Source organism: Penicillium diatomitis (assembly GCF_028827545.1).
Source record: "Penicillium diatomitis strain IBT 30728 chromosome Unknown utg000008l_segment0_segment0, whole genome shotgun sequence".
NCBI lineage: Eukaryota > Fungi > Ascomycota > Eurotiomycetes > Eurotiales > Aspergillaceae > Penicillium > Penicillium diatomitis.
This window is the reverse complement of record NW_026623180.1, coordinates 421,226-443,194: the sequence shown is the minus strand read 5'-3', so window position 1 is coordinate 443,194 and position 21,969 is coordinate 421,226. Positions and strand designations below refer to the sequence as shown.

Sequence of the window (21,969 nt, the reverse complement as noted above, 5' to 3'; positions counted from 1 at the left end):
TGAAAGTGTGGGGAAACGAAGCCGAGGAATGGAACTGATCGAACGTATATGAAGTCCTGTGATCCCCCTCCAGGTCAACGTCTTCCTCCGCCCAGTCATCTGTGAACTATTTTCCTCTGCATTCTATCCGATCGGTAACCAAGTGATGCGTGGGTCCTCCATCAACAATAACCACTCTACCTCTGATCGTGTGCGACCACAGTCTCAGTCCTCCATCACGTCTCTCCCTGCCCGAGACCTCCACCAACTCGATCATAACAGACCCCGTGGTAGTCGAAGAGTGACATTCCCACTGGTCTCCAAGTTCTCTCGATTCAGTAGCAAGCTTCCTACGCCTCTGGATATTTCCCCAACCCATCATCGCTCGCACTCTGCGAGCGTCTCATCCAGCCATCACGACATCGAACGCAGTCTGTCCAACTCGTCGACACTGGCTTCTTCCTCCTCGTCATACTCGTATTTTGACCGACTCTCAGACCGTCAGAGCTCAACCCACATGACCACCCACCCTCTCGGTCTCCAGTCTCCCCAGCAGGAGCAAGGCAGCCGCAAGCGGTCCTCAACCATGGGGCGCAAGACTAGTGATGACTACCGTCGATACCACGGCACCGTTCAGCAATGTGGTCGTCACGCTAACGACTGGCTCTTTGGTGGTTTTAGTGTGCGCGAGACGGTTCGTGACAGCATTGACAAGCTCCGCCGCCACGACAAGGAGAGCTGAACGACGCCTTGTCTTTTCCCTTGCCTACCCACTCTCCCTTGACATGATTCGTCAACCTTTCTCCAACAAAGTGATGACGATACTGTGATACCGTCCACTCGGTTCTGGTTTTGATGCAATGGATTCCTTCTCGATTGCTGTAGCTCAGCTGAGCCATCACATCGGTATGAGGACCTCGGTCACTATCCGGTTCAAGATTTTACTTTCAGATCTCGCGCCTGTTCAGTGAATGTGCCGCCGGCGACTAAGAGAGAGGCGCCATTGATCTTCCAATCGACGGCACCCCAATATATACTTTCATCACGGTGCCCATTGGCCAGGAGCTAAGTGAAATTGTTCCTCCTCTTTGCCATGTCTGTTTCAGCCTCCACCTTGAACTCAGAGAATGCTGGCTCCTGGGTCCAACTCATTTTGCGCTTTATGAACATCCACCGCGCAACCGATCATCTGACACTCTTTTCCCTCTGTATGCCTTTTTACTTTTCAGAAAGTAGTGCAACACTTGATATCTGGGTTGACCAGGGCTGCATTTATATGATAGTGACCAGAATTCAATTTCCCTTATCTGCATGTGCTCCGAGTGTAGACATTTGTTCAATGAACAGCTTAATTTTTGGTACCTTTATCTTTCGAATGACTCTCATTTCGCCCGGATATTGGCAGAGAGGTTTCGTACAAAGCGCCCTCAACCTTGTTAACTCGACACACCACTGGAAACTGCGGGCTCGCGAAGATGGATCTAGTCTCCACAAGTGCTAGCCGGGAATCAGCAGTCAACTGCTAAGAGCAATGGTTGACCGAGCAGTTAGAGTCCCGTTGATCAGTTCGAAAGCTGGATGCCGTCATAATTGATCTCTTTGAAGTAGACAGGGGTCAAGTGGAACGTGGGAGGGATGGAAGTTTCTGATTTGGCCAAGGAGATATTCACCCGGATTGATACGTTGCGTATGATGGTATCGATGGGCAATTACCTTTATTCGAAGCAAACTCCAAGCCCGTGTAGATGATACTTAGAGGGAAGGGATCGAGCGGGGGATCGATTCAGGTAGGTAGGGATGTGAAATTGGTTCATCAAAACCACCACGACCCACGAAGCTAGTGGTACCTTATCCATCTGTTTCTCCGGTCTCGAACTTAACCCTTTCCGTACAATCTAGAGGCTCGATTCGGAAACTCTATTTCCACGAAGCTTTCGTACAGTTCTTATTCAAGTGTGAATTGCTCTGGAGAGACACTTGTTCGAGGTGGCCGATCCGTAGAGGAATAGACCGCATCCATTAGGCGTTTAAATAGCAAATCTTCATATCCAGAAAATCAAAAAAAAAAAAAAAAATTGCGAATGACGCCAGCTTTCATTCGTGAGCAATGGTTATCGGCAACCGTTCCTTGTCTCCTTCATCTCGCTTGTGATCTATATGTCACCACCTGGCACCTGTGGTGGAACTTGCATTCGCTCGGTCGATTGCCTTTTGAATTCCAGATCAGGCGCTTTGCCATCTCGCTATATCTGCAGCAGATATGTCGAGGTTTTCGACCGTTAATTGTTGAAGCGTGGCTATCGTGGCTGGGCCTGGAACAATAACAAAGATGAAACGGGTTAGCTCAGAAAAGCTCACGTGCTATCCAGACCACGAGAGAAAAACGCCCATATCGGAGCTATACCCAGAGCGCATTCTCGATCGAAAGACAATGAAAGACGTACTTGGTCGTTGAGCCGCCGGCGCCGCAGCTTGTACATGAATGACCCCGGAATCCACGAACTCCTTCGTCACCACCCCATTCACCGAAGAAGTGCTCAGCATGATCCTCAACCGATACTTGCCCGGCTGCGAGATCATCAACCCCGTAAACTTGGCGTACCCGCTCATCGACGGCTCATTACGACTGCGCACCATCGCGGTCAGATTCCCACCGAGTCCAGCGGCGGTACTGGTTCCGGCTTCATTGCGCAGGCTGGCACCGGCCACGAGGTGACAGTCTGTGTTGGAGGGGTGCCGATGGCGCGGACTGAGATGATGACGGGAATGGTGAATGGGAGACCTGGTCGGACCGTTGCTGGAGGAGGGATTTCAAAGGTGAGGTGAAATTCTCGGGGTTGTGCCATAGTGTTGGGACTTCCAGAGACCTGGGTTGAAGTTCGGTTATGGAAGGTTCTTTGATGAAAGTGTTCTCGGTTTCGGGCTGAAGGAGAGATGTGAGTGCGATCTTGATTTGGTTTCGAGAGGTGAATTTTTCCAAAGTTCGGCGTACTTGAACTGTTGGTCTGGAGCTGGTACAAATTGATCGAGGACGAGGTAGACGACGACTTTTAAAACTCTTGTGGCCTTGTCAAACCGGACGGATCGAAATTCGTCCAAGATCGAGAGATGAAGCTTGAACCGGGAATAATATCCGAATCGGCGATAGCAGTTGCATCAGACAAAAAACGTGCAAGATAAAAAAAATATTTCCCCAGAACTACTGGGACTCGAACTAGGTGCTCATAAAATCCGAGTGAAGATTGAAAAATTCTCGACGTGTTTAAACAAAGCACACCTCATGGAAAGAATCATACTTATCCGGGTCTTCATATAATTTTTTTCAACAGCTTCATGAGACCAGGGGGAGGTCCCGAACAAGAACCCTGTGCATCGGCAGCCTTTTTCCAGTTTAGGCTATGCGGGATGATTTTATTACAATGCAAGAAATTTGCCACCGGAATCTTCAGATAGCGTATGCATGCACTCGTGCATGAATTATGAAAAAAAAAAGTAATCTATCAAGGAAAAAATGGGGCTAGCGTTTACGGAAATTACTTCCGCCACCTTTTCACGATCATCTCCCGCCTGCGTGTAGATCCGCTCCGAATTGTCGTCCTGGGCGAGCCGAAAGGGTCCCAACTTCCTCAACATGTTTAGAATTGCGAGCTGGGATCCGATAGAGTGGATAGAGTGGATGAGGCAATGACCGGTCTCTCTTCGGTTAAAGTTGTCGGGTTTCAAGTAGAGTTTTCGGTTTGGCGGCGCGAGAGGGAAGACTACTATGTGATTGTTGAGGGACCATTGAACGATCAATCGTGGCTTCGCGAGTAGGGCCGGGTAGGTCATCACTAGATCGAGATCTTCCAATAGGGATCGTCTAACAGGGATTCATTGCTCTCTTAGAATAGACTGAGTGCGATAGAAAGATTTACTGATTCAACAGACCCCGAGCATGGGAGTCTGGATTTACCCCAGTCCCGCTTCAACCTCGTTCTTCTGAAATCCACTCAAAAGTCCCGCTGGGCGCACTGAATGACTCCGGCTGCACTTCGGTCATTCCGACCCGGTACCTGGGTTGACTCTCACCCGATCAATAAACCATCGCACAGGCCTCTGGGGGCATCCAGATTGACGGAGCGCACAGGGATCACCCAGTAGATCGCAGGTCACAAGAGGAGGAGAACCCTTGGACACCAACCATTCTCAAAGACAGAGCAGCCATCATCGCGAACGGGGATTTTGAGACGGAACTGACCTCGCCCTTGACGTTAGAGTGGCTGGTGCCTTGAACTCTGCGAGTCAGTTGTTCCCGCTCTCGGCGTTGCACATCCCGTGGCTTGTCCTTTGCTGGGGAGATACAGGTTCCGTGGATAAGGTGGAGGTCATGGCGCAATCTAGCCTGAAAGCAGTCATGATCGCCCTATCGATCTAGGAGAGCTTAGTAGAATTGGAGTTCTCTCGTCCCACGATACCATGAGCATCTCCTTCGTCATCTCCAGCTGGACAGCGGATTGGACTGCACGAGGTAACTTGATTTCCTGTTGTTGCATTCAACGCAAAGACACCGGCACATTGACCCTTCAATTGCAATTTTGGAAGACGAGGGCCTCTGCTTCTCGTATCAGCAGGGATAGATTTCGATTCTCAACAAAAGCTTGTTGCATGAAAGATTGTCTCGCATCAGGCTGTAGAGCTCGGTTGGACCATCCTGTGAGCCCCTGTTGCGGCGCATGAAGGGTTCGGGCTGGTTACTTGTGGGCCCAGCAAAGACACATGTCGTCAAACTTTATCGGTCACTCCGAGAACCTACGGATACATATTGCATCAGTGCATTCATACCATCGGAGAGCGTCCCAGTCGTTGATCTGCGCCAGGATCGGTCTATTAGTTTGAAATGGTAGCTTTCAGCTTTAGCCTCACGTGTCTCGAGGTACCCAATATCAGCCACTCGCAGAATACAGGGTGGCTTGGGCTTACATTTGGGCGGGAAAGCATACCAGTACGCATTAACAGCGACGACTCTGCTGCGGCGTAAACAAAAGCCTTGACCCCCTCTACTGATGAACAATCACCGACCTAAGCTCCAGGCTTTTGTGAGACTCACGACGCTGTCGGGATCTGAGATTCACTCTGGCAAGATAGCCGAGGGACCGCGGCTCTGTTCTGATGTCAGACTCGATGGATGTGACGGTTGTAACAGCCACACTCCATGGGGAGGAACCCTTGCGCAAATCCTGGCGCTGATGTTCTCCCGGGACGCCTCCTGCGAGATACAAGTTCGGGGCTCGAGAAGACGATCGCTCGTGGATGAGGGCCAAGCGCGCTCGTTGGTCTTTTGATTTTTTTAGACTAACTTCGTCATTGTTCGTCACCGGAAACTCGTGCAGAACAGCTTATCTCCAGATTTGCGAAGCAGTGGTCGATATGCAAAGGGAAATGATCGTCTCCTGCCGGATGAACGTTTCCGTCCTCTCTTGGAATATCTCAGTGGTCCTTGGCACCTTGATAACTTTGTAACCGGGCAGTTCACGACGAACGCGGGGGGGGGAAGGCGTTCCTGATGAGACAATCATATTGTATCATCTGTATCACTCCACTGCAGTAGTGCAGTGGTCCGGGATCATGCAGATGCTGTAGCTGCCCAGTCTGGAACGTCTTGGTGGCCAAGTTTCAAAGACAAAAGCAATATGCACAGGACTTTTCAATCGAAGACTAGTGGGGCCGGACATGGCTCCCCGTCTCGATTAAGTGGCGTCTACGCACGCCCACCGTCAGTCGGTAAGCGAGGAGAGATTGGCGCCAAATAGCATCGTGGCATCACGATTCTTTCTGCATCGAGACCGAGCCTCATGGCCGAGAGTCAATAGAGGTAAAATAGACTTTGCAGAACGAGACTTGGCCGAGGTGTCCGACATGCAGGAGGCTGAGAGGGGAAGGTTTCCATGCTGTCGTGGGGCAGAAGTGGGCCTTAAAAAGGATTGCAGCAGCACCGATCGACGAGACGTGAGGAGACGCACCGCCACTGTAAAGTGTGGCGGTGAAGCCCTAGTCCTTGCACCGACGATTGAGACCATTGTTACTGCATCTGATATGGCAAGGATCTTTGTCCTTTCGGCTGATACCTCGTTGCCCGGTCCCTAACTTCCAAGTCGAGAAGAAAGAAGGATGGTTCACGGTGAAGGGCCGATCAAGTGTGGAAGAATTGCGAGGGCAGGTCATCACGATTTTACAATTACGCACGCATGAAGCCACGCAGCTCAAGAGTGGGGAAGGGCGGAGTGGTTATGGCCCCGGAATGATCGTTTCGATATATTTCTAGGAAGAGAGAAATGAAGAAGGTTTGTCTTGAGTATCAAAAGTCGACGCACCAAACTTCCTTCAGTCTACGGGCCCATGTTGACAACTTGCATGCAACGAACACCGCCCTAAGTTGAAGACTGGGTAACACTGTACATTGTACACTGCACATTGTACACTGCACATTGTACACCGACAAGAAGTGTTCAATTGAGGGCAGCTCAAGCGCAAATATTGGCAACCCGAGAGCTTGAGGAAAGAGAATACTGAGCATATTGAAGATAGCCCAAGACCATCCTTGTTAACTGAGGAAGACTGCATACAGCATTTCATCAACTCGACTCAGGCGTAAACCAACACCAGCTTGCTCAAAATACAATTCACAGGTTCTTGTCGCTCTCTGAGTCGAAGACGGGCTCGTGAAATTCCTTCCCAAAGACTACAAGCCCCGATTGATGCCTTACGCGGACCATGTTTGTCAGAAGGGAAGGTGCACTCCTCCTTAGACCATTGCCATTCGTAGCAAGAGCTTTGAGATCATGTAAACGCCTTCTCTCAGAATTTCCAATTCTGTTCACAGGCACATGGAGCGGTCACTCTTTTATGAGTTGAGTCAGATCGTGCACCACAGCCCTCAGCTCAAAGGCTGGTCTGAATCAAGCAAATGGCTCCACTAGGCGAACCCCAGACTGGAATTCACTCATTCTCATTCTCACGATCCACACCTTCTCGTGCTCATCAGCCCAACCATAATAACCCAACCCATATAAGGGACTATATCAATACCGGCACCTTCGTGCAGCTTCTCGCCGGCACGGTCGGAATTTTTATTCTCTCTGTTCTTTTCTGGAAGACCGGTCAGTTTCTGCGGGCCCGGACCAGACACCGAGTACTGCAAGAGGGCAAACAACCGACAAGTCGATTCGCCAGGACTTGGTATGGCTGGGTGCCCCTCGAGATACACGAGAGGAACAAGAGTCGATTTCGGAAAGCATTTCGATACATACTGGACTGGTTCTCCTGGGAGTCTCCAAGAACAAGTTATGAGTGGATGTGGTGGGACCCGGGCTGTGAGGCGAGAGATGAACGACGAGCCAGACGCAAGCGACTTCGCTTGCTCCCACGATTTCTTCAAAGCACTGAATTCACTCCAGCTTTCTCCGCCGCTTATCCTCGATCTTCAGTAGAATGTCATGGGGCATTGATGAGCGGTAACAGCGGCCCCAACTCGCAAGACATTCGACCTGCATCTGAATGGGAGACGGCCGTCAATGCATGGTCCCAGCCTGCTGAGTTGTTTGATGGACGCTCAAATAGACCCACGACGTCCATGCCTCACCACAGGCTCCATTCGTTTCCAGAGGAGCTCACGCAAAGACGCAGCAGCCCGGTTGGAGAAGGCGCGAGGCATTCAGGAGTAAGGAAAAATGCATCTCACTTGACTTTGCCATCCAAGATTCATTCAGTCTCCTCATCGGTCAATGGGCGGCGCGACTACCGCAGAGATGACATGTGGCAGCTCAACAGAAGACCGCGTATCCGCCACTTGTCACTGGCATCATTCGAATCAGAGAACACTCAGATTGCGGAGTACGATGGTGGGCTCGGTCCCGCGCTTGCGTCCCACACTCGACATGACTGCTCTAGCATCCCTTCGACGCTTTCATCGAGAAAAAGCCACCGACCAATGCGCAGATACAGTGCCTGGTCAGCGAAGATGCAGATAGGAGTGCGCTCGTATGTGGAACAACGCCGCAAAGATTCATCTGGGCCTCCAGGGACCCCAGCTACCGCCGTCTGGACGACCAGTCGCTCAGAGCAAAGCATTTGGGACCTTCACCAAGCCCAAATGATGACCAATAACCGAGCGTCTAAATCGACATTCGAAAACACGCCGGTCTCAATGGCCGCTGCTCCCGGATCCAAGCTCATTGAAAGACAAATAACACTTACGGTTGACCATACGTCTGCCAATTCTGGAAGATTCAACACCGCCCCAGTCCGAGTTCGGCCCCCGGGAAAGCCGAAGTCATTTGTGATGCACACCTCGAATGAGCCCCTACACTCCTGGCACGGAAGGCGCGGTGTTTCACCGAAAGATCTGACCGTGCAAGTATTACCCGGCAGGGCCAGACGCTCCACAAGATCTCAAGCCACGCCAAATTGCAGGCGTCTTCGACGTAAAGGCCGCGAAAAGGTGCCATTTCCGACTGCGAAGCTCAGCGACTGGGAACTACGCCTGATTGACCAACTGAACCGCAAGGTGAAATGGGTGTATGACGAGATGACCCCTGGCCACAGACCGTATCAATTCAGTCTCCTTGCCAACCATTGGCTCAATACAGCCACATGGGTGGTGACTGATCCCGTCTCGAGGGTATCCACTGACTATCGTCGGCGTTGGGGGGACCCCCGATTCCCACTGCCTGGGAGCAGCGACAGCGGTGTCCCGAGGCCCAAATACGCTAAGAACCGCCAGAGGAGGGCTCGAATCCCACGCATAGATTCATGGCGGATTGCTGTAAATCGACAAAGAAAAGTTTCTGGAAACAGAAATATCCTTCACTCAGTTGAGCTGTACGAAGAGTCAGCCGAAGAACCTCCAGATGGGCACACCGACCCGGCGGCATGGATGCTACCGAAGCCACCGCAAGGACATGCGATGTCAAACAAGCAAAAGAACGCGTGGTATGACGGAGGAGCAGGTTGGCAGGAAAAACTGGAGGATTGGCAGCAGGTCGGCCGAGGATATCGCCTTGATAAGTTCATCCACGAAGGCCGTGCAAACCGGACCCGTGTCAGGGAGGTAGCGTCGTCCTTTCAGAGAGGCTGCCTCGCTGCGTCCCTGGCACTGCTTCCAAGGGAGCGAGCACGCTCACCAACTTGACATGCCCAATTTTTGATGCTACTCATCTTCAGCTCTCACTCTCGATGGTGTGGCCCTTGTCTTAGACCCAGCACTGTCAGCCTGCCAGCATCTTATTATTACAAGCCGGATCGATATCATCCTATTGTTAGAAGGGGCCGGACATTGAGCACTGTTCGATCTGAACATAATCGATTGGATAGAAAAGCCAAAAAAAATCACGACTAACGCTGGCTATGAAACAATGGGTGCCAGTGGCTTCCTTGTAAAAAGTGCCTTCAAAGGATTTCTGCATCACCATTAACTCCGGTTTTCCCTTCCTATGTGATGCGTACGTCAGGGCACTCAAGTCATCAAGAATGACCGGCGCTCTAAATTCGGGGGTATAATACAGACGCCAATTGACAGGGCGAAACACTGAATATCTCGACCACTCATCCATGGCGGGATGCAGCCATGGCAGGCTTAGAAACCAGGGGGGTTGACACGCTGGCTGACACGGGTCCACTTGGGAAGCTCTGAGAATGAGGGATCAGTAACAAGCTCAGAGATCCCAGGTATTCGGGAGTCAAGGAGGGTTCCCTGTGTGATTGTGACATACTGTGAATAGACTTGCGGTAGCTTTTCTCCTTCTTATCGAAGAGGGTGTATTTGTCCTTGGGAAGCATCTCTTCCTCGCGAGGCATCTCGGCGTACCACCGCTCGACCGCCTTAGTAGTCTTTCCCTGTCGCGAAAGAGCTGCGCTGAGAGTATCAACGACCTGGTCGACGGCGCGTAGGCGCTTGCGTTGCCGGGCTTTCTGGGGCGATGACAGACGCCATGGGGTCTTCCTATTACTCAGTACAAGAGGGGGTCAGTCTGATGGATCGAGATATTGAAAGGGGTATTCGTTGTCAATGTCTCCTTACCAGAGAAGACCCGAGAAAAGGGCCGAGGTGGGCTTGAACATGATGGCGGCTTGCAGGAGAGAATGAAAATGATACGGCGGGCAAAATCGTGCTTGAAGTCCGGAATACAATTGGTCCGTGCGCTTCGGCTCTGCTGTACTTCAACGCCGTTCAGTACGAGTATAGATCGAGGGAACACTGTACAATAACAACCGCGTAATTAGGATTGGGTGCAATAATTATGTAAAGAGTAGGCTTATTGGTGATGCTAGAAGCAATTCTGAAAATTTGACTCAGTGTAGGTCAACTGTAGTGGGAGGATTTTAGATAATTCTACATGTGTTTACCCCAGGCTCAGTCACATGATTCCGGAAGACCGAATGTTCGCCGATCAGCAGCGGCCCTGTTTTTTCCCCCTCTGGCGTAAAGGGTTCTTCTGTTGACTTTTCAGAGTAAGAAGGCAGTCTCGGAATTCCCTGGACATCTGCTTTCCTCACGAGCGCCTCCGCTCGTCTATGGAGCATCACTGAATTTCCACGATTCACATCACTATGGACGCCGGCGCATCAACCGCAGACGCGCCGTCCCTCCCATGGCGGGCAATGTCCAGTGTCACCATGTGGGGAGTAGCTGGGCTATGTCGTGGCTTCTTGTCAGCATTGAATAATGCAGAAGTTCATGGCGGTGAGGCATTCACAGCGCTGTTGGACTCAAGGCAGGATGCGTCGCAACGGACGAAAGGTCTCATCACGGGTATGTACTCTGGCGGATCGGTTCAAACGACGTCACTCTACCTATGTTCCCTTTGCTCACAGTGAAATCTTGAAACAGTCTCAAATCACATTAGCGTGTACGTTGCCGACATGTTCACGAGAAATCGCTCCTTGTTTGGTTGAATTATCGACACTGACGGCCCCGCGATGGAATTAGTATGGATGATCCGTTGATCTGGGGATTGCTCCCCATGAGATATTGGAACAAGCGATGGTCCTTTGGTAGCCATGACATTTGCTTCCAGGGAAGGTGAGTACTTCTTACATACGTATACAGGTCAATGGCTTCTGGTCGTGGCTAACCTTTCATGTTTACGACCCAGGCCTCTCTCGCTCTTCTTTGCACTAGGCCAGGTCCTCCCCACGCATCGCCTCGCACACTCGCCTTTTGGCGGACTCGGCCAACCCGCAATTACGCAGGCCATTCGAATGCTTTCCAAGGGTCCCTTCCCTGTCGACCACCATCGCGCAAAACCCGAACGGCAACATTTCAGCCTTGAGAATGTATGCGTCGATCCCTTCTCTGATCTCTCCGTCGCATACACAACAAATGGCGAAGACTCACACATGGGCCCCTCTGCCTATGCTTGCAATTCACACTCTTGGGTGCACATCTTCCCCGAGGGCAAGATCCACCAATCGCCCCGCAAAACCATGCGCTACTTCAAATGGGGCATTGCACGTCTCATTCTTGAGGCAGATGAATGTCCCGATGTGGTACCCATGTGGATTGAGGGCTTTGACCAAATCATGCATGAAAGCCGCGAATTTCCTCGATTCCTCCCTCGTGTGGGAAAGAATGTCAGCATCACATTCGGCTCCAAGGTAGACAACGAGAAGGAGTTTGGAGAGATGCGATCACGCTGGCAGAGGCTCAAGGCCAAGATTGAAAAAGCAGATGCTCAATCTCGAGACCTGCCGCTTGGAGTGTTGAGCGACGAGCTTTTACATAACAAGGAAGTGGTCGAGTTGCGCAAGGAAGTGACTCGCAAGATTCGCCGCCTTGTTCTCGACGTCAGACGCTCCCGTGGGCTTCCTGACGAAGATCCTAAGGAGGGTTTAGTTGAAACATGGTTAGAAGAGGGCCCGGGTCGAGAGGGCCACATGAAGGATGACTCCTGGGTTCGTGATCTATGAAAAGCCCAGTACGAAATATTTATTGTAAATAGCCTTGTATAGAACTGTACGATAGCGGGCATACTCCAAATTAATAGAGTGACCGACGAGAAGAATGAAGCACACCGCTTCAACACCAATGTAACGTGATTCTTAGTTCTTGTTCATCATTTCATTCAGTCCTAGCAGAATAGATAGTACATCGGCAGTGTAGAAGACTCCCGATATTCCATCGATCTAAATCCCAAATTAACTAGATTTCAACAAAGCCAGGAACATGGAGACAAGATTGAAGCGAGTACTAACCTTTGAACCTACTAACTGTAAGTCTGTAACTTATTAGTAGTCACCTTCGGCATGGAACCGTGCGATAAGAGAGCCCCGATCGATAAGCAATGACATCGGCGGGGACGGTCTACGATTCCACAAACCTGTCTATCTCTCACGAAATCTTACCCATATCTTACACACACTGCTCATGCCCAAAAGACAGAATAAATCATTTGTATATAAACCGAGCTTCAGCCCTAGCCCATCGCTCACGTCCCAAATCCGTCGAGATGATCAACATAGACGGCCCACCGCTTCCGACGACTCGGAATCGCCTTCTGTCAACGATCTGATCAGCCATCTTCGGCGTACGCAAGTTTCAGGTGCTTTGGACAATGGAAACTCTTCTGCATCGCGATCCGTCATCTCCCAGGCATCGGTTCATCCGTCTCTGAGGACCCTGCTCGAACTGCCCAATAACCCGCCACCTCGACCTCGCGCGGGGTCTCGTCGTGCGATCATCGGTGGGCGCCCCGTTCGACTTGTGCCAGGGCCTCCTCCTCCGGATAGCTGGCTCGCGAGGCATGCAGACACGGGATGTTTGAGTGGAGGTGGTGCTGGTGGGGTGGCGGGCTCTCGTACTGCTGGACCTCCTGTCATTCGACTTGACAGGTTACCGGGGGCAAGATTTCCCAGCGAGTCGAGTCTCGTTCATGCGGTCCTCAGATCTATGGCCTCAAATTGGGCCTGGCATCTTGACTATGATGGGCCATTTCTGTGTCAGCTTCCGCTTCATATAAGGGAGCTTATGCTGAGTTACGTCGCTACATATGCTGGTCATGCGAGGACCCAGCCGCTGAAGAGAATGGGAGGGCTGGCCCCACTATTTCTCCCTGAACACCATCTTTCGCAATATGCCGTCGACGAAATGGGTCCAGCCACAGGCTCTGATGCTGATGTCCGTCGGCTGGATATGACACGGAGTCTAGGATACTGGACGTCGTTGAAACAGCTCTCAAGCGAGCTTGTCATCTCCGCCAAGGCAGCATCGGCGGCACCCAAGTCTGCTGCTCCCAAGAAAGAGATCCCGACATCCTGGGACGAAGAGGATCTCGATGTGTCTGGCAATAGCAACGAATCTTTCAAGTTTGATGCAGTGCCTGCCATCCCCAAGGTCTTGAATCTGACCGCCCGGTTCAGCAATCTTCGTTACCTGTCCCTCGCGCATCCAGCAGCGGGCGCTGCAAGTTGGAATTCTCTGCTCCATCTCTTGTCGCGTATAGTTACAATCACCCATCTATCTCTGGCTCACTGGCCCGCTCCAACACGTACACCACAGAACGCTCCCCTACGAATGAAACCGCCTAACCATCGCGGGCCATATATGTTGCACGGGGGCACTGATGAGTACTCAGCGGTCGAGAATAATTGGGCCGAAGCAGCAGGCATTCTGCGCCAGCTATCTCGTTATACATACTGCCTGAAGTGGCTGGATCTAGAAGGGTGCTCCGACTGGATCGGTGCTCTAATCTGGACGGGGACGACGCCCGATGGGCAACCCTATCGACCGGGTAGCGCGGGTCCCGAATGGAACGCATCCTGGCGGAATATCGAATGGATCAGTCTGGGTCCTGGGTTCGAGTATCCTCGGGATGAAATGCCGTCGACGCAGACCCCAATATACCGAAGTGATGCTTCCGTCGGTCCTGCCTCTTCGGATCTGCCTTGGGATGTGGAAGAGGAGAGATGGGCTTATCGTCGAGAAAAGGGACGTCAAGCTTGGCAACAGGCTGTGCTCCAGGCGGAAGAGGTGTGCACTGAGATACGGTCGGTTAGGAAAGCTGCTCGTGGGAAGTGGCTCCAGGCATACACTGGAGGACAGACTCAGTCGTGGGAGGTCTCCTGGCCATGTCGAGGCCCTTGTTGATGCTAGAATGTCCACGTAAGGAGCGCATGGGTCTACTGAGTACTCTAGCGTAGCAACTTCTGGGACTTATCAGCGTAGCAATCTGATGGGATGCTCGAAACTCGGGATTTAGAACAAAAAGATAAACAGCCTCTACAAGGCAACAGCCAATGCAAAAATGGTCTGAAATTCCTGTTCAGCTGTATAATGGTATCATAGCATACATCTAAGCATCCGCACATATCCTCACTTGCGACCCCGATTGAATGTCTTCAAAGGATCCACCTTGCCAGTTTTCTTGCCCTTCGCACGCGCGCGGTTGCGGTCACGAGCCTTGCGAATACGGTTCTCGCCAGTTTTCTTGAAGCTGACGTAACCCACATCCTCCTTACTGATGCCCTTCCGTCCCTTCGCAGGCATCAGATACTCTGGTACGTGCTTGAGATGGGGCTGGACCCGAGCAGCGCGCAACTCGCCGTCGTGACGTAGTTGACGCAGCTCGTCCGGGTTCTCCTCGAAATGCCGCTTCAGCTTCTCGCTTTTGATCAGTTCCTGTCGAATCTCGCGGGCTCGAGCCTCCTGTACGGCCAAACGTGTCACTGCCCGCAGAGCGTCAGTCATACGGTAACGGAAGGCATCGACTTGTGACATTTCGAAATGGTAAGGCTTCACTTCATTCCCGATCTTGGCTTGGCGCTTGATGATCTTTGCGATCACGGACTCATCGTGCTTGGCGGTCGACGTTGACGTGGGCTTGTGTTTGCCATACTGGTCGGCGGGAACCACAAACGAAAGGGCCATTCCGGCTTTGCCTGCACGGCCGGTTCGTCCAATCCGGTGGGTGTATGATTTTGAGGTAGTCGGGAGGTCGAAGTTGAGAACGCAGGCGACGTTTCGGAAATCGATGCCGCGCGAAATGCCATAGTCTTTCTCTTTACTGGACATTTTGCGCTTCTTGGTCTTCTGCTTGCCGTTGGACTCTTCCACGTCCTCTTCGTCCTCGCTGCTTCCAACTTCCGTCTTGTTTTCAGCGCTCTCCTCAGCCTCCTTGGCCTTCTTCGATGGCTTTGGTGTGCCCATCACCTCCTGGTCATCGGCGGCGATGATGATGTCGTACACACCCTTGTTGAACTCTTCGACAACATGCACTCGGGAATTGATGGGGAGCTCCGAGTTCAACACACAGCTTTTGATACCGAACTGTTCCAGGAACAGCTTCACACGGTAGCAACGATCCACATCGCACACGAAGATGATGACTTTGCCCTTGACTAACTGTAGCTTGAAGATGACGTATGTAAGAAGGAACTTTTCGTCTTCGGCACATCTGTGTAGTTCTCATTAGTCTGGAGTCAAAAGTAGCTTGAGGAACAGCCTTCACTATCAACGTACCTGACCACGAATTGGCTGATCTCGGCACCCTTCTCTTCCCTGTCCTCCAACTTCAAGATGACAGGGCTTCGACAGAACAAGCTCTTGAGGGTATCTACCTCCGACGTGAGAGTGGCACTCATGAGGAAAGTCTGCACGCCACGAGGAATGGCTTTCGAAAGAGCGTTGATATCCTCATCGTATCCGTATGAAAGGACCAAGTCGGCTTCGTCAATCACGAGATGGGTAAGCTTATCAAGCGACAGAGCCGAGTTGTTCACATTCGTCAAGACGCGGGTGGGTGTGGAGACGATAATATCGGGGAAGTCTGCCAGCAAAGTTTGCTGAACGGCATCGGAGACCTTCTGTGTTAGGTTGACGGAACGGATGTCCTTTCCACAGAAAGCGGCGAAAGAAGTGATGACTTTTTGAACTTGCTCTGCCAACTCACGGGTTGGAACCAGCATGAGAGCAGTGGTGGCTTTCAAGGACGTATCGGCCTGTACCACCAATTCCGAGTCAGCATGGGCCGGAATTCAAGAGATCCATCAGAGAGGGTGATACTGACAGCTTTGCGCTGAAGGATCGCTTGCAATACGGGCAAAACGTATGCAGCAGTCTTGCCGGATCCCGTTTTTGCGCGTGCTGTATTCGTCAGAATAGATGTCTGATTTAAGCCGAAAGCGAGGAGACTCACCCAAGATATCCTTGCCCTCGAGAGCGAGCGGGATAGCCTTGGCCTGGACGAGTGTCGGTTTGCTGAAGTTTTCCTTGATAAGAGCCTGGCGCAGACGTGGATCAAGGCCCAAGGCCTCAAAATCAAGATCCTTCTCCCCGGCCTCGACAGGCTCGGGAGAGGGCACATCGTTGGCATCCAATTTGCGCTTCATGTTGGCTGTGCTGTGTTGCTGTATGATTGCAACCCCAAATTGAAGAGAACAATTTGGGAAATTTTATCGGGCGGTGAGATTTTCTGCAGAGCGGTCAGTTGGAAAAACACCTGCGAAGGAGAAAAGGTGGGTCCTTCCTGCGGGCATCTTTCTTCCTCTTGTGAAAGCTGAAAATAGCCCAACATGGATGGTCATGACGGCGAGATTAAACAAGGCTTAGTCCACCACGTGCAGACTGGACTTCTTCCTATCACTACTGTAGCTTTCAGCTTGTCACCAAGTCATTGATCCAATGCTTGAATGTAGCACACCCGACTGTGTCAAATGTGGGCAAATTGATACAATGTATTCCATACCCACCTGAGGATTTGCTGATTGACATAAATTAATGCCTCGATGGCTCCGATCCAATGTCTCCCGTCCTGGATTGGCAACATTTAGGTCAAACAGGTGGTTGTAGGCGGACGCCCATCTATCTAATTCCACGATGGGATTGCCCCGTCTTTGGCGATCTTCTGTGGACAAGTTTCACATGGACTGATTTGTGTAGAGGCTGAGTACAAAATCTGTGGGGGAAGATCATGCATAAACCTCGACGGGAGGAGAGAGATATCTACCATACACCTCATCAATGTCATATCCAGCATGTAGAACAGATTTGAAAGTGGCTAATGGAACGTGGTATACTAAGGTATATTCTTCATCCTACCTATCCGCTGTACCGAACTTAATGGGTTGGTCACAGGCAGATCGTCCACCTTGATCGGTAGGTAGATGTACCTCGGATGAGCGCATTTCTTTCGGTCTCGGCCATGCGGACATGTCTTGATCGGAGGGGATCCGGTCCACTTCGTATGCATAACCCATGTTTTGAGACTCATCTTGATCACGTTTGCTAGTCTTTCCGCATATTCTCCAGCCAGTGTCAAAGCATCTCACCGCTGGCGCTCTTGCTCTTTCTGTGAGGCCATCTAATATTCGCTTGAATAGCAACACTCTACGTCCAGACCTCATTTCGGCGGTTGAGACTGCTACTACCGCGCTCCTCGCCCCGCAATGGCTTCACTCAAGGAACAATTGAATGAATTGACTCGGAATTATACTGCTTGCGATGTGAGTGTAGCAGCTCTGATGAGTCGAAACTCTGCAGTCTGGTTCCTTCATTGACGTTTGAGCTACTCCATCAGGTATCAGATGCATTGCTCAAGCTCCAGAAGGTTCCCCCAGGGGAGGTCGCACGCGCTGGCTTCCTAGCAGACCTCAGTATGAGATCCCGATGTTTCAAGAATTGCCCATGATCCATCTACTACGAGGACTCACACATGACTCGACCCGGAGACGTGAACGCTCAACTTACTGATGGAGCAGCAGCTGACGTATGAACCTGTCCAAAGCTCCCTACTCCCCCAGCATCGGCCCAAACCATAGCCTCGAACGGACAGCCGGGCCAGCAACCACCTTCCAATTTGGGACCAAGGATGAAAGTCCGCCGGAGATCGCTCGTGAGAATCCCGAAAAACATGGCTTCCCGCCTGGTCGGCATTGGGTCGATTTTACAGGAGATTATGCAGCGGCGAACCCGACAGATGTCGGCTTCGTTGTTGTGATTGACCAGCCCCAGGGCCAGTTCTGCGCCGTGACCGGTGGTATTGTGGCCACTCGAATGGGGGTGCTTGGTGCGAAAGCTGCTGTTGTCAATGGGCGAGTGCGCGATGTGAGAGAAATGCAATTGAGAGGATTTCCTGTACGTGTGCGGTTTCAATCCCTTGTTTTGATTAACCACGTCTGGTAGGACGGGTGTTGCCCACTCTAGGATAAACAAGCTGCTTACTCCAGGACTTCTCATAGGTCTGGGCCCGAGGCACTTCAACGGTAGGCACAGGGGCCGAAGCAAAAGCCGTGGCGCGAGACATTCCCTTGAACATTGGGGGTGTACATGTCTCTCCTGGTGATATTGTCTTCTGCGACCCAATGAACGGGGTGGTAGTCGTTTCGCGCGATCTCCTTGAGCCTGTGCTTGAGCTACTGCCCAAATTGGGCGATATGGACAATCATGCGAAACAGGCCGTTGAACAGGGAATGTCCGTGACAAAGGCCTTCAAGATGTTCCGAAGCTAGTTCCCATTGATCTTTTACTCTGTTCTGCTTTGAACTCCGACGCTCTTGAGTATTTCATATCCCTGAGTGTGTAAAATGGGTCTTCAGTGGGAGAAGAAGTATAGTTTACATTTTTATTGCAGGATAGATACGTGGTCCATATCTCGACATAGATACAATGAAAGCAAGCGTGACCCATGGTGGTATCCTCATAATGGGTTAATGCACCGAATTCCAGGGGAAAAGAAGACAAGGCGGAACTCAAATTCCAGTGTCCCGTGGAGAAAAGCAAAACAGCGCTGTGCAATATATGATAAAAGGAAAAAGACAAGGTAAGAAAAAGTTGAGTTACTCGGCGACCCAGACGGCAGCCATACCCATACCGGTACCGACACACATGCTGGTCACACCGATCTTCTTGTCGGTACGTTTGAGCTCAGTCAGGAGAGTGCTGACCTGGCGAGAGCCAGTGCAGCCGAGTGGGTGACCGAATGCAATAGCACCGCCCTTGGGGTTGATCTTTTCAGCAGGGAGGCCAAGCTCGTTGACACACCAAACACACTGAGAAGCGAACGCCTCGTTGATCTCATAGATGTCGACCTCATCCTTGGTGATACCAGCCTTCTCCAGGGCTACGGGAATGGCAGCCCAGGGGCCGATACCCATCAGAAGAGGCTTGACACCGACCACACTGGCGGTGACGTACTTGCCAATGATCTTCTGACCCAGGCGCTCAGCAGTGGAGCGCTTCATAAGCAGAACAGCGGCAGCACCGTCAGAAATCTGGGAAGCGTTGCCAGCGTGAATGGAACCATCCTTGGCGAAGGCGGGACGAATCTTGCCGAGCGACTCGGCAGTCATACCCTCGCGGATACCATCATCGGCCTTGACGGTGATGGTCTTCTCCTCGCCAGTCTTGGGATCGGTCCACTTGACATCAAGAGGGGCAATCTCCTCGTTGAACAGGCCAGCCTTCTGGGCCTTGACGGCCTTCTGATACGAGTTTGCGGCAAAGGCATCCTGGGCGGTACGGGAAATACCACGGTCCTTGGCCATGTTCTCGGACAGAACACCCATGGGCACCTTGCAGTTGGCGGACTCGGGGTGGCTCTCAAGGAGCTCGGAGAACTCAGTCACAGCGCCGGGTCTGTCAGAAAAGAGAGGAGACAACAAGTTAGTCAATGATACTTGCAGTGGGGCCAGTAGAATGAAAGGCGATCCTTACCCGTATTGCGAAGACATGCTCTCAACACCAGCACCAATACCAACATCAATCATGCCGGTCTTGATGGCGTTGGCGATATCAACCACGGCCTGCAGACCGGAGGAGCACTGACGGTTGAGGGACTTGACAGCAGTAGTCTCCGGGAAGCCAGCGACGAGGGCAGCAGCACGGAATTCCGTAGCACCGCCGCCAGGAGGCAGAACTGAGCCAACAGCGACATCCTCGACATACTTAGGGTCGATACCACTCTTGTTGATGACAGCCTTGAAGACACCGGCAAGGAGATCAGCAGCAGCAGTGTCCTTGAAGCCACCCTTTCCGCCCTTGGTCAGAGCTGTGCGCAGAGCACATGTCACGACAATATCATCAGGGTTCTTCTGGGTGAGGGCCGCGGCTCCCTTCTGGCTACCGGAGCCAAAGTGAGAAGACACTTGAGAAAGACGTTGCTGGGCTAAAACATGACAAGTCAGCACCACAGCTTTCGAAGCGTGATTTTGGTGAATTTGCACGAGCTTCTGCCTGTGGCTCTAAATGCAGGCCATTGTACTCATTGTAGTGGTGTGGAAACCGTACCTGAAGACATGGCGTATTTTGTATTGATGAAGTGAGCGATTTAAGGGGGAGGAGAGGAGGAGAGGAGGACAGGAAAGTTGAAGTAGTTTCGAGCAAATGTAAAACACAATCAGTGCTTGCCCGGTCGGAGACCTCTTATAAATCACATTCGTGGATCCGGTGTACTGTTCCCTCCAGTCGCAGCAACGTCCGAGCTACTTGCATCGTGTCGAAAGAGCCGAGGTCCCCGCACTTTTGTTGATCCGCCCATATTCTCCAGTCACGGGATCCCCGGACGTCCCGACCCCCTCGGGCATGTGAACATGTGAAATTCGCGCGAAGACCACAAGCCAGCACCACCCCGGTGACTAAGTGGAGCTTACTGTTCAGTCTCGAGTCATCAGGAAACCTGAGGTAAGTAGTACCTACTCTCGAGGGGAGCAGAGCCAGAGTCTTGAGTTTATAAAGAAGGCTGGCATAAAAGGCTGCCAAATACTCACCTCGAACGTTGAGTCGCGACTAGATAGTGACAGAGAATTGAAGCGTGCCCTGGACGTTGGTCTTACTACTTTCTATTCTGAGCCTCTGCCTTTAATTCAATAGAGCGAGAAGGAGGTCTCATCGATTCATGTGCAATACCTCATCCCAAACGGGAAGCGGTGCGAGGCGGGTAAGGCTGGCTTTGAGCCTCCACCTAACGTCTCTTCCATCCCCTGCATCCAATCGCATTTGCCCATAATCTATCTGCGCACAAGGCCTCAAATACAGTCTTGTCCGCATCTCTGATAGATCCTTCGCCATACTCTTTCGAGAACTCATCATACTTTCCAAACTGTTTCGAGATGGAGGAATCTTGTTGAAGGCAACAAGTCGCCCTCCAGCTTGTTCCTAAGTCTTTCTGATCATGATAGCTCGGCCCAACGCGGGTCCACAAGCTATAGAATCAGTCATAAACCACTTGCACCTACGAACAAAAGCAAGGACTTCTTTGATTGCATGCTTTGAGGCTCTCAACTATGCTGGCATGAAGAGGAACCTAATACAAGATGGATCAAAAAGTGCACATGACGAGAATGCTTCGGCGACTTGTCCGAGAACTCAGAGCTAGGCTGTTGATTCCTATCAAAGCCCACAGCGGGAAAAAACCTGCCGAACTCAGTCCACCTCCACGTCGTGAGACGTTACAGTTTTAATTGAGTTCTTTAGGAAAGACCACTTCAGATCACTTACCGCAGAAGTGCTCAGTCGGAGGTTCATTCTCGACCCCAGACACACTGTCTAGAAAGAGATCGCCGCAAATATACTGTTTCGGAGCTTTACAGTGCAACTCACGTCCATCCAGAACATGCGTTAACAGCGCGACTTGGTGTAGCATGCAGTATTCCACCTAGGCTTGGAATCATCCATGCAAACAGTGATGAAGCTACCTAGAGACATCTAGGCCAAGATCTGGGTCTACCTCAAGCGCAACTCTCCAGTCATTAGTCGGACACGTTTCGATTCAAGCCTGATTCATTCAGAAAGGAACGTCAAGATGCTGCAAACCCACATACACCATCGTACCAAACGTTTCAATCTTGTCTTCTAAGTAACTCTCATCAGTATCGAATCAGAAACCTTCGAGGGCATTTCAACAGCAATCTTGCAGGATCTACCTAAAGATCGGCTTGTCAATCTTGATATTCACCAGCGAGACCGGGAGCGTCCAGCACCTCATTTTCTCAAGTCCACGCGTCTACCGGAGAGTTCCTCCACAC

General features: G+C 51.5%; 9 protein-coding genes across 9 annotated transcripts; 5 read left to right on the top strand and 4 right to left on the bottom strand.

Moving 5' to 3' along the window:
* Positions 1 to 145: 145 nt before the first annotated feature.
* Positions 146 to 721, top strand: N7539_006218 (uncharacterized protein; the record flags this gene model as incomplete). The annotated part of the gene is made up of 1 exon (XM_056935820.1): positions 146 to 721. The coding sequence occupies one exon, from the start codon at positions 146 to 148 to the stop codon at positions 719 to 721; it is 576 nt and encodes a 191-aa protein (XP_056788744.1).
* Positions 722 to 2,202: 1,481 nt separating this feature from the next.
* N7539_006217 (uncharacterized protein) lies at positions 2,203 to 2,825 on the bottom strand (the record flags this gene model as incomplete). The annotated part of the gene is made up of 3 exons (XM_056935819.1): positions 2,203 to 2,291; positions 2,424 to 2,605; positions 2,689 to 2,825. The coding sequence occupies 3 exons, from the start codon at positions 2,823 to 2,825 to the stop codon at positions 2,203 to 2,205; spliced, it is 408 nt and encodes a 135-aa protein (XP_056788743.1).
* A 4,097-nt stretch (positions 2,826 to 6,922) lies between these two features.
* Positions 6,923 to 9,145, top strand: N7539_006216 (uncharacterized protein; the record flags this gene model as incomplete). The annotated part of the gene is made up of 1 exon (XM_056935818.1): positions 6,923 to 9,145. The coding sequence occupies one exon, from the start codon at positions 6,923 to 6,925 to the stop codon at positions 9,143 to 9,145; it is 2,223 nt and encodes a 740-aa protein (XP_056788742.1).
* A 444-nt stretch (positions 9,146 to 9,589) lies between these two features.
* Positions 9,590 to 10,074, bottom strand: N7539_006215 (mitochondrial 54S ribosomal protein mL60; the record flags this gene model as incomplete). Its single annotated transcript, XM_056935817.1, has 3 exons — positions 9,590 to 9,642; positions 9,726 to 9,955; positions 10,034 to 10,074. 3 exons carry the CDS (start codon positions 10,072 to 10,074, stop codon positions 9,590 to 9,592), a joined length of 324 nt encoding a protein of 107 aa, XP_056788741.1.
* Positions 10,075 to 10,563: 489 nt separating this feature from the next.
* On the top strand, positions 10,564 to 11,922 carry N7539_006214 (tafazzin; the record flags this gene model as incomplete). The annotated part of the gene is made up of 4 exons (XM_056935816.1): positions 10,564 to 10,765; positions 10,844 to 10,862; positions 10,943 to 11,035; positions 11,109 to 11,922. 4 exons carry the CDS (start codon positions 10,564 to 10,566, stop codon positions 11,920 to 11,922), a joined length of 1,128 nt encoding a protein of 375 aa, XP_056788740.1.
* A 457-nt stretch (positions 11,923 to 12,379) lies between these two features.
* On the top strand, positions 12,380 to 14,098 carry N7539_006213 (uncharacterized protein; the record flags this gene model as incomplete). The annotated part of the gene is made up of 1 exon (XM_056935815.1): positions 12,380 to 14,098. The coding sequence occupies one exon, from the start codon at positions 12,380 to 12,382 to the stop codon at positions 14,096 to 14,098; it is 1,719 nt and encodes a 572-aa protein (XP_056788739.1).
* A 225-nt stretch (positions 14,099 to 14,323) lies between these two features.
* dbp9 (ATP-dependent DNA/RNA helicase) lies at positions 14,324 to 16,338 on the bottom strand (the record flags this gene model as incomplete). Its single annotated transcript, XM_056935814.1, has 4 exons — positions 14,324 to 15,404; positions 15,470 to 15,948; positions 16,017 to 16,093; positions 16,146 to 16,338. The coding sequence occupies 4 exons, from the start codon at positions 16,336 to 16,338 to the stop codon at positions 14,324 to 14,326; spliced, it is 1,830 nt and encodes a 609-aa protein (XP_056788738.1).
* Positions 16,339 to 17,394: 1,056 nt separating this feature from the next.
* Positions 17,395 to 18,456, top strand: N7539_006211 (RraA family protein; the record flags this gene model as incomplete). The annotated part of the gene is made up of 4 exons (XM_056935813.1): positions 17,395 to 17,451; positions 17,526 to 17,601; positions 17,733 to 18,082; positions 18,187 to 18,456. 4 exons carry the CDS (start codon positions 17,395 to 17,397, stop codon positions 18,454 to 18,456), a joined length of 753 nt encoding a protein of 250 aa, XP_056788737.1.
* Positions 18,457 to 18,783: 327 nt separating this feature from the next.
* Positions 18,784 to 20,243, bottom strand: N7539_006210 (3-ketoacyl-coA thiolase peroxisomal A precursor; the record flags this gene model as incomplete). The annotated part of the gene is made up of 3 exons (XM_056935812.1): positions 18,784 to 19,582; positions 19,661 to 20,111; positions 20,234 to 20,243. 3 exons carry the CDS (start codon positions 20,241 to 20,243, stop codon positions 18,784 to 18,786), a joined length of 1,260 nt encoding a protein of 419 aa, XP_056788736.1.
* Between the last annotated feature and the right edge of the window lie 1,726 nt (positions 20,244 to 21,969).